Genomic DNA, 17,043 nt, shown 5'->3' with positions numbered 1-17,043 from the left:
AGGTGTTTTCCAACCCAAACGATTCTGTGATTCTTCTCCCATCGAGCCTGAAGCCGCTGGATATTTCAGTTTCCATCACTAGATGGTGCAGGAGACAGGCGCAGCGCCCGTGGGGCTGGGCTGGAGCTCGGCCCTCCAAGCACCTCATCTGCTCCTCAGTACCCCCATGCACCCCCTCCACACCCTGTATAGCCCCAGGCACCCCCCTGTACCACTCTCTACCCTCTGCATCCCTCTGCCCATCCAGATGTTGGGAAGGGCCCTGGGACACGCTGCCTGGGGAGCTGGGACTCTCCATCCTGATCACTGATCATTACGGATCCATCCCGAGGACTGACTAGGTGCTCCCAGGAGGGACACGAGGGGGTGGGGGGGCCTGGGGACAGGAGCAGGGACCGGGTGGCCTCCAGAGGTCCCCTCCAGCCGCCTCTTCCAAGGACAGTGCTCAGTGTCCCTCGGGTGATCGCGGCCGCTTGCGTCTCCTCTTAAGTCCATCGGCCGCCCGCTGCTGGCCCCCTGGCACCCCTCAGGTTTGGGAGTGAAGAGCTGACACGTTTCTTCTTCTTCAAAAAAAGCGGTTGTTTTCCTTAATAAAGCAAAAAGCCTCAAGAGTGCTTGAGCAGTGTCTTTGCTCAGCAAGAGAGTGACCCTGTGCACATTAACTGCCCAAAGCAGCAGCCGCTGGCCCCCGCCCAGGCCCTCTCCACCAGCTCTCCTCGCACGAAGAAACTGCTTTAGGACTACATAAAAATTCAAAATATTTAAATATCCTGGTGCGAGAAGCTGCTCCCAGGCTGGGGGAGCTCGGTGGGTGTTTCCTGACAGCCTGTGCCTTCCTGGGGAGAAACAAAGAGGCAAAATAACTTGTAGATAAGTTCCCTTACAGTCAGGAGCAGTTTTGTGTGTTTTATTATATGTGTGGGGAAGAATTTTTTCCCTGAAGTAATTAAAATAGCCTCTTCCAGACATGAGAAAGGGAGGAGAGGGAACTTTTCCAAAGAGCCTCTTTCCCTCTACCTCCCCTCCTATGGCACAAGGACTTTTATCCCGATACAAATGGACCAGCTGAGCTTTTTTTAAGGTCCCTGGGGCAGCCATCCAGTAACAAAAGCAAAGTTAAACAACTCCAAACAAAAGCAGCAGAAGAAAGGGGGTGTGGTGATGGAAATAACGCCCGGCTAAGTAGGAAACTTTAATGATGATACATGGAAAAATTTAAACAATCAGAACTTGAATCATTTGGCCCCGGTCCCACCTCATTTAATTAATAAACGGTGCCCTTCACCGTGTTTGATCTTACGTGTCTTTTTTTTTTTCCCAAAGCAGAGAGGAGCCCAGAGGAGGCTCCTGGGGTTGGGCAGGTCAGACAGCAGCTGCTCCATGGGCCAGGGCTGCCACAGGGATGGCGGGGGGGTGTCTTGGAGGGACCCCAGGGCCGCCCAGGCCCCCTGTGTCCCCCTCTTCAGTCTCACACCTGGGGATCTCCCCACAGAGCTCAGCTATGGGGCTGAGCCTCACAGCACCAGTGCCCAGGGCAGAGGGGCCGGGGGGCGCGGGGGCTGTAACATATAAACATATCTGACAGACCTTCAGGGGTGAACAGAAAAAATATCACTGACTGGAGAGTCATAAGCATGGTAATTATTTGAGTATGTGCTGTAATTAGGGAGTCACACAGACCCAAACTGTATGGAAACCTTCCATGCCACATGTGGATCCTCAGAGGCTTTGTCTTTCTAAATATATTAAGCACATACAAGCAACAATTTCAAGATATGAACGCTGTCCAAACAAAACCCTTCAGATTAAATATCTGTTGGAGGCACTTAACTCTGGTTACTCCTGCCTTTCCCACATACCAGTGAATCCAATACCAATCAAGTATTAAAACCAGACCTATGGAGATCTAGCTCCATAAACAAACATCCCTCTGCGCTCCAGCTGCGAGCCTGCCCTCGCCCCCCCGCCCCGGGGGTCAGTAATGACAGGGGTGGCACAGGGTTTTTGGGACCGGTTTTACCCACCGGGTCGATGTCACAGCTCCGGGCTCCCTGTGCTGGCTTATGGAGGCCGAGCCTGAGCAGCGGGGCAGCTGCCATGGTGCAAGGGGACGTTCAGGAGCGCGGTTTGCTTACGGCTGTACCGTGGGTCCCATCTCCCTTGGGGACAAGGGTGTTTTCCAGCTTGGGTGCTGCCTGGGTCACTCCAACAACCACGGGGCAGGTGACATCCCCAACCCCGCAGAGCTGCGGCTCCTGGTCCGGCCAGAGCCTGGGCCCTCGGGTGGCAGAAGGTACCCTTGGGGCCGCACCGTGGCTGGTTAAACACTGCTAATTAACTTAATTCATTGGCCTTATGCAGGGGTAAAGGTGATAAAGCTCTGGACCATCGCAGGATGAGCTGGGTCACACCAGGAGAGAGAACCCGCGGGCAGAGACACGATGGCCCTTCCCTTCCCTGCGCCCGGGGAGGTCTCATGAGTTTAAAAACACACAGGTCAAACCTCAAACAAGGCTCTCGCTGCACAACGCCGTGAGAAGTGCAGGGCTCCGTCTTCGAGATGCTTTTTAAGGTTTATCCAGTGTTCTTATCTGGATGCCGAGGGACCCCCGGACGTAGGGGTACCGCCACGGGAGAGCCCCGGCTGGGCACTGGGGCAAGGCCAAGCTAAGTAACACGAGACATAAAACTGACAATACATTTTTATTTTATATTTCATAAACGGCGCCCTCCCCACGTTTCACAGAGTTAACACATTACCTGGTGGCACGGAGGCTCGCTGCCACAGCTCCCACAGACCCCGTCGTGTGAACGAGGTGGCCTGAACCCCGGAACCAACGAGCCCTGGGATGGGGTTGTGTGAGGCAGCTCCAGCTTCAAGCTCTGGGGGGGGGGATCAAATGAGTTGATTACTCCTAAAAAAGGGTATCACGAGACAACCGCATGGAAAAACTGATTTGTGGGAATCTCGTTTCAAATTAAAAAAGCCCTGTGCCTAGCACTCCCAGTGCTGTACTGGTGCAGCAGCTGGGTGAGACCACCAAGGATGCCCCACCAGCAGCCTGCTCAGGTGTTCAAAACAAGGGCAATGAAATAATTTATGAATTTCTAAGGTGTCCCCTGTGCCAGGGCTGCCAGATGCCTGGCACTGCTGTAGGACACAACTGTCGACATGGGGGGGGACAAGAGCGGCAGAGAGTGGCAGCTATGACCGTCTGTTGTGGAAAATGGGAAAAGCCCCCTGGGCTATTTGTGTCGTGAGTTTTCCATTGCTCAGCCAAGCTGGATTCAGTCCTGGGTTTGGGTAACATCTGAACTTTCACACTACGGGCACCGGAGCCCAGCCCAGCAGCACGCGAGGTTAACGGAGGAATTCAGAACAAATGTTTCTGACAATGGCAAAGCAACGAGCTCCAAGCAGAGGCCTGCAAACAAGGGCAGCCTCGCTTCCCACCTGACTATCGTTAGTATCCTCCTCACTTACAGCTGTCCCAAGTATTTCCCTTCAGATGGTCCAACCTACCGAGCAAGGCTGTGCAAAATACAAATTTCCATGTGTTTCTTGCACTTTAAATAATTAAAAATCCTGATGGCAGAAGGAGGGGGAGGAGGATGTTCTGGTGCTGGCAGGAAGGCACACGGCCAGCATCCCTGCGGCTGCCAGGTGGTACCCAGCTGGGACCCACGCTCGGACAGCCCAGCCCTGCCCGGAGGCTGCCAGGCACCGGGCAGGAGCAGGTTCAAGCCCTATAAAGCACCACATGAAGAGGTCTAGATGGAGCCTGGTAACACTCTAAAATCCTTACTCCCTTCTGGGGTGCAGAACCTGTAGGAAGAAATGGCACGCTCGGCTCCCAGCCCTCCTCCAGTCCCAGATTTCTCGGACCCTGTTACAGAGAGACAGAAACTTTGGCCATTGCCCCATCCCTTATTTTCCTTTTCCACAGAAGAGAAGCGAGCACAGGCGTTTCTTTTTCTCCCCCACATCCTCCCTCTATCAAGTGAGGAGGAGGAAGGTGGCTATCGCAATGCAGAAGTAACCTCGTGGTACCAAACACACAGCTCCTACCACCACGTGCGGTGGCACCCAGCAGCTGGGTGACTAAACTCTCTCTCCTCCAAACACTAACACAAATAAAACGTTTCTCCAACAAAGCAACATCCCAAGATCCTCAAAAACTTTTCGCCGTCGGATAAAGTGGACGACAGGTCTGGGTGAAAGTGCAGCCTTGGGGTATATGGGTATAAATCCAAAGCTGCTGCCCTCCGGACTCAGGGCTCACCACCTCTCTGGTTACTTCCTAAGTGCCTAGAGGGATTTTATTGCCACCTCCTTGCTGGGAGGCAGACCTGGATGGCAGCAGTCTGGGGATCTAGAAATAAAAGACTACAAAAGTCTAGCAAAAAACTGGGGAAGAGTCAGAACAGCCAAAGCAAGGACAGCTGTGGGGCAGGAGCATGGGAGGGGGGCATAGCCGAGGTGAGCTCCGCGCTCAGGGTGTGCCCGGGAGAGTAGGTGACAAAACAACCAAATTAGGAGTGAAAGAAGGAATAAAAAAGCCTCGATGCACGCTCAGTGTGGAGATCTCTTGGGGAACTCGGATCGGTCCGTGTCAGCCTCAAACTGCAGTGCCCTGATCCAGGGAATGTCACAGCAAATACTGTTTTAAGAAACTGTCCTTCCTTGGCACATCTGCTGGGACGGGGCTGAGCCAGGGACCCAGGGTACCACATCCCAGACCCCTCAGGGGGTCGGTTTTTAATCACTGGGGCAGCCAGAGGGCAGGAGATTAAGGTCAGGATAAAGGAGTCAGCTTCTTTTGTTAAAGTGCCTTATTGTCTTTGAGCTTTTAAAACATCTTCCTCGCTTTTTCAGAAGAGGGGAGCAATGAAAAGGAATACTGGTTTTATATGAAACAGAGTAGAGGATTAATCAGTATTTACACAGATCTTGGATACGGTTATGGCACAGACTAATAACCCAACACAGCAACCCAAAAAGCAGAGTGTCAAAAAGAAGGGAAAAACTTGTTCGTATGCTTTCAACACCATCCCCTGGAGATCCCAAGTGTAAACGGTTTTATCTAGGAAAAGGCATTTTAACTTGGGCTTTGGTAATCGGGGTTGATTACAGCCACACTGCGCAGCCGGCGGGGAGGACGTGGGTGGGCGCGCGGCCGCCCGACCTCTCCAGAGCACAGCCCGGGTTTAGACAAGTTCAACTTTAGCGTTTGGATAAACAGCCACCACGTCATATCCCTCGGGGGGCTTAACCCTCTCCTTCGCGTGCGTCTCGCAGTACAGCTGCTCTTCGATGAAGAAATACCCTCTCTGCTTCAGGTTGAGGCCACAGTCGTCGCACATGAAGCACTCGGGGTGGTAGAGCTTGTCCCGAGCTTTGACGATCGTGCCCCTGGTGGGAGATGGGGAGAGCTCGGGTGAGATGGAGAAACAACGAGCGTAAACAGCTTTTCCTGCTGCCTCGAGTGAAATGGAGGAAGGAAAGCAGCGTGCAGGGGCACGTAAGGGTGTTATCGTGGGCTCCCATCCCAACACGTCAGCCCACCCAACGCTGCCGCCCCGCTCCACCGTCTTTCTGCGGGAGGGGATGCTCCTTCCCGTTTGTCCTTACCCTGCCCCGCAGCACCATTCCACGCCTCGATGCAAAGCAGAGCCTTAAATATTTATGCTCAGCCTGGATCTGAACGTCGGGAGCCAGCATCCCCCAAGCGCTCTGGCAGGGCTGGCGCTGCACACGCAGGCACTGAGGCTTTTGGAGCCGAGACCTCCAGCTCCCAGCCCCAGCGACAACACAGTCGCAGGCGTCTTGCAGAGCAGAGTCTCAGCCAGCAAATCTGGCTTGAGCAGAATGTAAGTTACAACAGAACATAAATTACAACAAGACGGAGCAGAAAAACACCCACATGCTCTGAAATCAGACTCAACATCCATCCGTCGGAGAGGAACTCTTCAAACAAACAAACACAAATAGTCTGCAGACCTTTTCTACTTGACCCTCGAAGCGTTTCCCCCCTCGTAAGGCAGCAAGTGTCAGCGCCGCCGGTGCTACTCATAGTCCCCGAGCAGTTACTACAATAAGCAGGGCAGAAACCACCCCGTCAATCACCCCCGCTTTGCTGCAAGATTCCCTTAAAAGGGGCAATCCAGACCGTGTTCCTCAATTCCAGGTTTCCATACGGTTAGCAAAGGCCAGGAAGGGATCCAGGGCGTTCTGCTATAAACACAAGGTGTTCTGCTGTGGATTCGAGCCCACGCGTCCGGCAGGAGCCGGCCCCACCGCGTCCCCGTCCCCACCGAACCGGAGGCTCCGGGCGACGCGACACTCACACGATCCCGTTCCCGCAGCGGGTGCACTCGGGGAGCAGCTGCAGCCCGGACATGGCGCCGCCCAGCTTTGACACCGGGGACTTGATGTTTCGGGGGTTGCTCAGTTTGTCGAGCTTTTCACCTGCCAAGAATTTTAAACAGACACAGATTGAGAACTTGTCCTTTCGGGGCTTTTTAAGTTTTTCCTCTTTTTTTTTTTTTTTTTCCTTAGGAAATCAGATGAGTCTCTGCGTGTCACAACAGAACCTGCAACTTGCTTGTAAGGAAGTAAAAAGCGAACAGTGAGACCAACTACCTCAAAAATCACAGAGCATCCAGGTTCCCAGATGGTGGCAGGACGCTGCGCTGACCCTCTGCTCGCCCGAACGAAGCCCGGCCGGTGGCAGAAGCCCTTGGCCGCATCAGCAGATGACCTAACCCTGTGCCGTGACAGCTCAGTACATACACCCCGTCAAAAGGCAAACCAGCCTGAATCTAGAGGCGAGAGGTGAATTTGGCTGAAATACCGTTTAGTGAGTGAAGACAGATAATTAATTTCTCAGAAAAGCCCCAGAAAGAAGAGGTTGTATCACACCAACATTTCAGGGCACTTGGTAGATCCACTGTTAGTCAAGGAGACCAAGATGAAAGCCTTTTGGAGAATTTGGCAGATTAAAAACAATAATAGAATTACATGCACTTTTCTTCTTAGAACACTCATTTAATCTCAAATAATCTAAAGTAAAACACTGTGATTGAAGATAAGCTTTTCTGGGGCACCAAGCCTCCTTTCCTAAAGGTCCAAAGACAGGAAAGGAAGAAATGAAAATTCTGGGCATATGAACAATATCACGGCAAAGTTTTCAGTGTTGCAGCCAACCTCCCTATAGATCATCCATCATCTGCCCTTGTACTTTGGACAATACAGACACGCTTCTGGCCAACCACTGGGACACTTCAAAGCCCCCAGCACTCACCGTGTGGTTTTTCATGGCTCGCAACTGTCTGGTCTTTTGGGTACATATTGATCTGTGGTTCCTCTGTGCTGGCCTATGGTTATAGAAAGGAAACGCTCACGGAGAAGGACAATGTATTTTACCCCAACAGCTGAGAGAGTTTGGAAACGCAGCAGAGGAGCTCTTGGATGAACAAGCCATTCTTCAGCATTGGGAATCCCTCCGCTCCCTGCGCTTCCAGGGTATTCCAGCCCCATGGGCAATGTTAAAACGTGTGCTGAGTGTGCCCGGGAGGACTCAGCAGTGGCCCAGGCACGTTCTGACCCAGGTGTCTGTATACACTGCACCCATTTTGGAAACTTCCACATGGATCTTGCTCTGAAGATCCCACACACGCTCCAGGAACTTTCCTCAAGTGGATTGTTAGTGCCCAGGACCAGTGTGTCACATCCGGCGGTCGCTCACTGACCCGTGTGGGTTCACACGTTACGTTTTGAAGTGTGTTGCTCAGCAGAGCTTCCTTCCACAGAGAGACCCCCACTGCCCCTCAGGCACATCTCGGGAGCACCCACTGGCTGGGTTGGGGAGGAGGGAGCACACCCGGGCCCAACACCCCGGGGGCACCCTGGGGATGCGCGGGCACCCTGGCACAGCAGAGCCCGTCTCCAGCCGCAGGTCTGATCCAGAGACCGACCCTGCCAAGGGTTCTAGCCAAGTCAGCTTGGGACTAATTTCCCACCAAACCCCACTTTCCCAAGGTATAACACGGTGTTTGGAGATGCTGAGAGATTCAATATGTCCGAGATCACCTGCCCAGGAGCAGACTGGGGCTGCCCCAGCCCGGGGCTCCTCCGAGTGCTCGGCTGGCTCCAGCCAAGTTCACCCGTCAAGTCCTTCCACTGCCTCGCTGGGAATAAACCAAAACAACTGCTCGAGCTGTTGGCTTCCCTCAGCGTGAGATATGGCGGCCTGGACTAGACGCGCTCCTCTGCCAGCATTTAACAGTTAAGCTGTCACAGTCTCTCAGACAAAGCGCTCGGATAAGCTGCTTAAAGGCAGCGGGGAGGGGGGAGACGAGATTTCACAGCAAAACAAGCCCTGCAGAGAAGGTTGTTTCCCATCTTCCCAAACGATGGATCATTCCCTTCTATTTACCAGCCCGCAGCCTCATTGTAATTTACGATCCTCAGCAAGGCAGCGGGATGCCTTAGCTCCTCAACTTTAGCCGTCGCCGTCCCCACGTGTGGCCGCAGGGCTCATCCTTCCCGCACCTACGGAGGCAACCGCGGTGATTCCTCCAGCCTCTGCCAGATCCTCAGTGCAAAGCTTTGCTCCTTAAGGGTGTGGGATGGGGCTGGTGACGCTGGAGAAAACACAGCTTCCAGTAGAAACACCTTCCATATGAAGCAGGTCATTGTCTGAGACATGCAGCTCCTCAGGAGAGGAGATCTTGACTTTAAAAGGACAATGCACAGCAGGCTCAGGGGCCAAGATGTGTAATTTTAGGCTTAAGGAAAAAGGAGCAGGGGTGAAAGCTGTAAAACAACACTCCCAGGGATTTAAGCCATGCCAAGGCATCACAGAGCTTTATGCCAGGAGAGATGCTTTTCACTTAATTTCTCATCTCTTGTGAAACAAACACTGATAGCATCCTAACAACCTGTGCCTGCAGCCAGTCCCACATCCCTCTGCCTGCACAGCACAGCCGAGAGGGAAAGAGTGGGTGGCAGAGCCCCAGCAGGTGGCAGAGCCCCGGGAGGTGACAGAGCCCCGGGAGGTGACACCTCCAGCCTGCCACCACACTGCCTGGTACCCCTCAGCATCACCTCAGCCCCAGGCTCCCAACCCGCTGTGCTGCACCAGCGCCGGGCTTGTGCCGAGACACTGCCAGGGTGAGCAGACATCCAGGACTGTCCTGGCACCCCCTTGTCTTCCCCTTCCCCCCTCCTTTTCTTTCTCCCTTCCTCCTTAAGGGCAGCGCTGGGTTTGTGCCACCCCAGGGCCGTGGGATGCAAGCGGAGGCAGCAGCAAACCAGAAAAGCTTCAGTTTTTCTCCCTTTCCCTGCCACCGAGAAGGCAGGAAGGCAGCAGCGTTATTAACTGGGATTAACCCAGTCCCTTTCTAGCTGCTTCCTCCTAACAAGGAGACCTGGGGGGGCAGCAGGCACCTCACCGGGGAACTGCTTGTGCTTGCTCTTGGTGAGGGACCTGAAGGTACATCTGGAACTTGTAATTAACATCGGTTTTCCTGCCAGCCTCGAAGGGGCTGTAATATTTACACCCAGGACTGCCAAGGCCAGTCCCACCCTGTGCTTTGCGGACGTGCCCGAGTACCACTGAGAAAATGAAAACTGGTAGAAACTCTTGAGGCTCAGAAGTTACCCATGGTCACGCTGCTTCTTGGGAAGCAAGAAGCAATATCCTTCTAGTCAAAGAATATCCTTCTCCATCATTTTATATACACAGAAACTGAAGTGCAACAGCTCGACTCGCTACCTCTCGCAGCTTCATAATGAGATTTGCAGCAGTTGGTATTTTCCCATAAAAACTAAGTTCCTGGATTCACATGATTGGAGTACGAGGCTCTTGGAAGGAAGAAGAATGAAGAGTCTTGCCCTAATTGTAAAGCGAAGCCTCAAAGTTTGAACATGAAAGCCCCGATGGACTTAAGGTTGAAAGGCAAATAAAAAGAAGCTGAAATGTATAATTTGGGGGTCTTATTATTTAATGCTCCGAGCTGGCTCCTTCCCGCATTACCGACACAGGCAGGAAGCCATGACCGAGCTGAGGAGTGAGCCAAGAGCTCCTGATCTCTATCCCTGCGTTGCTGAGGACCATCCCACGTCCTTATGCAAATGGCATTTATTTAAACGGGCCTACGGTTCCCCACCGGTGACCTCACACAACGGCTTGAGGCCATTACGTCTCATAAACCGCCTCAGGAAAACAGCTGCCACGCAGAAGCTGTTTGCAAATCCAACTTTCACACGACGCTCAAATCGGCCACAAAATTTGGTGAGCCCCCAGATGCTCAGTCTGAAACCCTGAACTGAAACCTGCACCCCTCCCCGGGCGCTCCCCGCTCTCAGGGTGCCCGGACCCTCCCATGTCGAGCTGAGCCGCCTCGGCACCGAGGTGACGTGCAGTGAAATGACAGAGGAGAGGAGTTTGCAAACACCATCAGCTTTTAGAGTCCTTTAGAGGCTTCTCCAGCTTCTGGATCTCATCAAGTGAAGGAGAAGGAGGCTAAGCCTGCAACAGCAAAGTGGTGGGGGCAGAGGGACCAAGCAATGGCTCCTCCCCGGGCGCGGAGACGTGTAGGGGACTCGCTGGGACACGCCATGGGTGCCAACCTTCCTTACCATTCTCACCAGCCTCCAACATGCCCTGCAAGTATCGGAAGGATCCAGATTGCTTCGGCTCTGAAACGGGCTTCTCATAATCCTGAAGCATCTTGTAGACATCTGACTCCACATCAATCCCATTTCTGTTCCGTGGGAGAGACTTCAAGGGGTCGAGGCTGTTTTAAAGAAAAAGTAAGAAAGGCTCAAGTCAAACATAAGCAGCAATTGTCAGCTCATCAGGGAGGTACTGAAACCTCCACATTCCCACGGATTCAATTCCAGCGTCTCTGTTCCCATGCCTGGAGGTACGCCTGGCCCCCAACAGCCACCAGACCCGGGAAGTTAAACTTGCTCCGATTGAGCAACACAGCCAGGGTTGGCCCAGTTACCATTTGCCTTGAGGAAAGAGGGCAGCTGCTTACAAGCACTGTAAATTGCTCTGCCACACACGGAATTTATCGAAAAAAAAAGTGGTAAATTAATTATGTAGGGCCAGGGGAGCCACCCACCCCTGGTACCGCTGGGGAGAGGGGGTGCTGCTGCCAGGCACAGGCAAATCCCCCCACCATCCCCAAGCGCCGCCTCTGAGTTAGTGTTTCTGTAAGTGAGAGCATGAAAAGATCCATCTGACAGACACAGCCCACAGCTGAAGCGAGAAAACCACCCCCAGGGGCTGCTCAGCTCCGGGGCCGGGGCAGGGGAGCAGCCCCATACCCCCCCCCAAACCACACACCAACCTTCAGCCCCCGGACCCAAAACCTCTCCTTGAGCATATGTGGTGTGATTGGGGTACACCAGGCAGCAAATATGAACTTAAACCATTAATTCCAGTTCATTGGAGACATCAAAATGTGAAAAGCGTTGTTTGGGATCAAAAATATTTGGGGCACGTGTTTAAGTGTCCTGCTGAGTAGAGACAAATTCAAGTGCTGTTGTGCTTTGCTGAGGCCCCAAAGCACAGCCCGGCTTCGGGGAAGGGGCTCCTTTTCCTTCTTAAGGAGAAGGTCATCAAGGTCATTGTAAAACCAATAAAATAGCAAGAAACCCTGAACCCCATCAGACAGCTCAACATATTTTAGTCGTCATCTGACTCATTTTCTCCACCAACATTATATTCCTGCCCACTTAAAAATACAACAAACCAAACCCACAACAACAAAAAGAAATAAAATTCACTTTCAGACAAACAAAGGAGAAAAAAAGCACCAGACAAAATTAACTTTCAAAGGAAAACCACAGCTCTGTTTTGCAGGAGTGACAGACCTCTCGGGTCGAGGGGCAGAGGTGCTGCTGCCACGGGACAGGACCGGTCCCTGTGACTCCCAGCCAGCCCGCACCTCCCCGTGTGCCCATCTGCCCTGCTACAGCCCTCCTCTGCACCAGCTCACACATTTTCAGTGACAAAGGGCAGGTTTTGACCAGTCCAGCCCGATCAAACCCAAATTCAAAGAGAACGCACTTCTGATGCAATTCTACTCGAACACCCAACCTAATCTCCTGGTTTTTGGCTCACACACTGATAACATCAGATTTTGTTCTCTGTATTTTTTTGTGCAGTTCTCTTCTTTCCAACTTCATTAACTTTGCTGGACCAGCACAGGGAATAAGCTGGCTCACAGCGTCACTGAAATATGAATTCATGCAGGCACAGAGTTCCCGAGCTGAAACTCTCTTTGCTCTTTGTATTTGATACAGACATTACTTTCTTGCAGAATATTTTGCCAGTCTGGAGGAGCATAAATCAGCAGCAGCATGAGCCATGTGAAAGCATCACAGCCCACAAGCTGGCCTGTCTCAAAGTCCGAGTTATCCACCCAAACTGCTCTTGGCTACACAAAAGCTTTTTCTTTCCTACAAGCATTATTTATTTCCCAGCCTCCTGGACAGCTGCACTGAGCAGATCTTACACTTATAAACATCCCAAGTTTACTGGGGTTAATTTTCTCTGCGGATACCTCCACCTCCCAGGCCAAGCGTTTGGGGTGTGTAGAAGTGTGATCCTCACTCCTAGGAGGATAAACCCCTTCCACCCTGCCTTGAAAAATGTACTTTGAAAAACCATGATGCTAACCTCTGTGAGACTCCCTGGTATTAATCCCAGCCGGGGGACTGGATCTGATGCCGCTCACCCCACCAGCAATAGAAGGATCTTACAGAGATCTGGAAAACCAGCGCCTTTACCCATCTCCAAGGTAAACAGTTGAACGTTGTTTCAGCATCACAAGATTAAACTCAGCGTAGCAGTTGCTACGTACATACACATGGCCATTTTGTTCAGAACTTGGCCCCTCCAAACTCCTTTTTTTTTTTTTTTTTGTTCTGTTGGTTTGTTTTTGTTTTTTTTTTGTCTCCCACCTACGCTCAGCTAACAGAGCAGGAGCTGAACCCAGCATCTCCGGGAGCACCACAGCCTCAACACACACCCCTGAAACCGAGTTTGCGGGGACATTGGTGGGACGCAGAGGGTAGGCTGTGCTCTCGCCCTACCTCTGGGCAGGAGTGATGTGGAGCCCGCTCAGCTGGCCCGGCAGAGCCGACTCGGAGCCGCTGTTGGCGTAGAGCCGGGTTGGGTGGTGATGCTGCACGTTCAGCATCTGCTTGTTCTCCATGGGGCTGCCACCAGTCCCGGGGGTCATCGGCCTCCTGCTTTGGGCAGGCCCGTTGTCCTGAAAGAGAATAAAAAGCAGAAAAAGCTGATTTATAGTTCTTAGTATGATACACACAGAGAGGCTGTGTTGGGACGTGCAGTTTGCAGTAATAATATTTTATACGTGCTGTGGAAAACGGAGATATGCAGCAGGAAAAGAAAAACTCAGGCTTGACCTGCAGTTAAATCTTGCTGAATCTATGCAGCTTTCCTTGGTCTCCGACCAAATGAACTTGCCTGTTTCTCCACGGTGAGCCACTGCCAAGTATTCTGCACTTACTCTCCTGTAAAAGCATATTTGTTATTTCCGCAAAAGAAAGTCTGCTTCTCATTTCACGTTACATCACTCCAAGAACACTTATCACTCTCCTGACTTCGGGGCAATCACTCCTGATTTACCTTAGCAAAACAGGATAAAACCCAAGCTGTGCAGCTACCCGGCACAGGCTGGGCAAGACCTGAACCCACGGGGCCAATCCTGCTATTTTCACTTACTTGCAACTACCCTTGTCCCCCAAAATCCATGTTTGTTTCGGGAAGTTTTCTCCCCAAATAAGATCATTTACAGCGTAAGAAACGCGTGGGTCAAGGGTTTAGCTTAGTATTCGTATTTTCACTCAATTCCCAAGGCAAACTACGGAAATTCTTTTGTCATATGACCTCAAGTCAGGAACTCAGATGCCATTAAAACACAAGTTTTCCGTATTATTTTACCTACATAAAACATTGCCTGTGTGTTTTTCCAAAGCTTTGTTAGCCAGCCCCGTGCACACCCATAAATCCAACAGTACCTTTTGCTAATCTTGCCACAAGCCACCTGAGCCAGGCTTTACCCGCTAAAGCTCAGCCTAGAGAACAACCAGCCCCAGAGAGGGGCCAATTCCAGCTATCGGGAAAAGCAGCAGAAAGCTGGACACAGCCTGAGGACACCCGGGCTGCTGCTGTTCCCAGCCGTGCGAGTCAGAAACACGCCCGCACTGATGGAGGGAATAGACGCTGGTATAAGAGGCTGTAATCTGTTTAATTAGGTTTAATTTGTTTCGGGCAGATCCCCAGCGATGCTGCCTTGCACCAGCTTTTCAGTAGACTGGAGCTGATGCAAAACCAAGCAGAAAAAGAAAACACCGTCCTGTGAACAAATAACAAAGTACATATTGCAGGGCTCTAATACAAAGCTTACTTCTGACTAAAATAATCCAATAAATACTAATTGGAAACAAATGTCTATCACTGGTGCATAGCAGAAAATACTGGTGCTCCCAAGCCTTGTAAAAATGAACAGCTAAGAGAAATATAAAACAGATCCTGGTAGAAAAAGTCCAATACTTCAGTTTTTCCTAAGGCAAAACTCCCATTGAGAAAAACCGGGCTTAATTAAGAACTGCAAAATGGTGCCTTGGAGTTTGGTTTTTTTTTCTGCCACCAGCTGAAAAACTGCAGACTCCAGCAGGCTCCCGGCGCTTCCACCGCCTCCAAAGCCTCGGCAGCCGCCCCGAGCCCTCTCGGCTCTGCTCCTTCCACACTGTGCATGCACACACACGTGGGGAAAGCTGCTTCCAACGTAATAACTCCAAATTATCTATTAAAAAAGGAATTTTGCTGCCAGGAATAATATAATTTTAACTGCTCCCTCAATTTATACTCTTAAAAAAAAAAAAAAGTACAACCAGGCTATGGATTTCCAATTCCCAGATTTACATTATTATTTCAAGGCAAATAAAGAAAACACTTCCAACTGTGACACAGAGAGGAAAAGAAGGATCATAAACATTTCGGGGAAAAAAAGCAGCAGCCCATGGTGGCTGGCAGGGCATTGCAAGCTACAGAGTTATGCTTTTAAAAAGCCATTATGGTTAATCATCTGTGCACCGGGGCCCAGACGCACACTCGGTCTGAGCGAAGCGGCGGCTGGAGCTCTGTCTGCCGAGGAGAGGGCAGGATGCTCGGCTCTCCTCTGGCCCCACGGGCTCCTCCTCCCAGGGACACCAGACCCTCCGCCGGGGAGCACGGCGCTGGCCATTTTCTGGAATGAAAACCTCCTCCATCGAAGGGCCAGGAGCATCATCTCCATGGACTTGCTTTAATCCAAGGTAGCTTGTAAAGCGTTGCCCGTTCGTCCCTGTTAAGCTCAGCAATTTGTGCATCGAGAGCAAATGTTGTTATAAAGCTAAAACTTAGTGCTTGGGCACTGTCCAAAAGGCATGAAGGGCCGGTGATGGAAACGGGGCGTTTCAGAGCCCTCCCTGTGCTGCCGAGCTGCTCGGTGTCCCCGGTTGCCACCAATTTGTCCCTGCAGGAGGAGGATGCTCGTGGTGGTGGCAGCTCAGCCGTGTTATAAAGCCACAGGTGACCCAGCAGCATCCATAGGGATCAACAGGCTCCTCCTGAGGACACCAGAGCGCTCCCGCTGCCCTAACACCTCCCAGACCACGGAGATAAAGCAATGGATGTCCCCCAGCCTTTTTTACCAAGATCTTTGCAGGCTTTGGAAGGCTGAGCTTTGTGTCAGGGACAGCTAATGGCTTTGCGGGAAGCCCACAGAAAGTGTTTGTCCCTCTGAGAGCACACCAATTTTGCCTTCCTCATTGCTCTCCATTTCCCTGCCACACAATTTGCCTGTTTTGGGAACAAACAGCTGCTCCCGAGACAGAGCTCGGTCTCCTTTTTCTCACCTCAAAGGCTGTGAGACCTCTGCAAGGCTTCACATTGTGCAAAACACTCATGCGCTCGTTCTCAGAAACCTAGAACCAGATGGATTTCTTTCCAGTTCTCAAAATCAAGATCGGAAAAAATTCCCCCCCTTTGGGATCTCATTTGCTTTTTTTTTCTCTGCTGGCTTTCCTTCCTGCTTTTTATGGCCTCTCTTAAATGAAGAGGGTTTACAAACCCTTCCTAAGAGCTGGCCTGTGAAGTTTCACCGAGGAGAACTCTTTTAGCCTACGAAACAGAAACTCACGATATGTTTTCTCACGCTCGCCTTCAAGGGCCATCAATTATGAACCGTAACCAACCTCCTGACACGCAGCATTTGGAGCTCCTGGAGCCCCACTGCTGGCAAACAGCATTCACACAGCCGTCCCACACCTGATAAACGCGAGGCAGAGGTGGAAAGGAGCTGTTTGAAGTCCCAGTCCCAGGGAGCTGGTGGGTTTTGGGGTGGTTTTGTGTGTGGCTGCGGTACCGATGCAGCACGACGTGCAGCAAGCACCTTCGGCCTGTGCCTGGCCAAGACCAACCTCTGGTCCCCACCTTGCTGGAGCCCCCCGGGCTGCCCCTTCCCACCAGAGGATGCTACTGCATCTCCTCCCACTGACCCTCAGACACCAACAGCCAGATACCATCAATTTTACTTACATTGGGCTGTAGCTCCCTGCAGAGTCTCAAGCACATTCTCAGGTGCCACCATTTATTAAGACAGGGGAAAAGAGAAATTCAACTTGTTTTTGGATGCCTTGCTCTTGTCCCTACCCCACAACGCAGCCCCGAGAGCACAAAAGGAATGATTTCCTGAGGCAAACAGCCCATACCACTAATCAGCTGAAACATGGTTATAAATGTGTCTGTAAATCCCATAAGGGAAAAGAGTTAACGATACACGGATGAGGAAATCTGGAAAAGAAAGAGGCTGTTCTACCCCAAACAGGACTGATATATCAGGTCTGAATCTTTGCTGGAAACAGGAACAGGTCTTCGATTTCCTTAATGAAAACCCGCAACAGCTCTTGGATAAGGGAGTGTTTGCAGGCAGTGACCCTGGAGCCTCGGGCCA

General features: G+C 51.7%; 1 protein-coding gene across 1 annotated transcript in view; it reads right to left on the bottom strand.

Moving 5' to 3' along the window:
- Nucleotides 1-2,727: 2,727 nt before the first annotated feature.
- PDLIM4 (PDZ and LIM domain 4) overlaps nt 2,728-17,043 on the bottom strand; it is a 52,866-nt gene continuing 38,550 nt past the window's right edge. Inside the window, exons 4-7 of the mRNA XM_074916254.1 lie at nt 13,115-13,293; nt 10,646-10,803; nt 6,349-6,469; nt 2,728-5,413 (exon numbers count right to left, since the gene is read on the bottom strand). Coding sequence (XP_074772355.1) covers nt 5,209-5,413; nt 6,349-6,469; nt 10,646-10,803; nt 13,115-13,293 — 663 coding nt within the window. The 3' untranslated portion in view covers nt 2,728-5,208. The remainder of the gene's footprint in view (nt 5,414-6,348; nt 6,470-10,645; nt 10,804-13,114; nt 13,294-17,043) is intronic.

Source organism: Athene noctua, chromosome 12, assembly GCF_965140245.1.
Source record: "Athene noctua chromosome 12, bAthNoc1.hap1.1, whole genome shotgun sequence".
Lineage (NCBI taxonomy): Eukaryota > Metazoa > Chordata > Aves > Strigiformes > Strigidae > Athene > Athene noctua.
The sequence above is the reverse complement of the archived record's forward strand: the minus strand, read 5'-3'. Positions and strand labels throughout refer to the sequence as shown.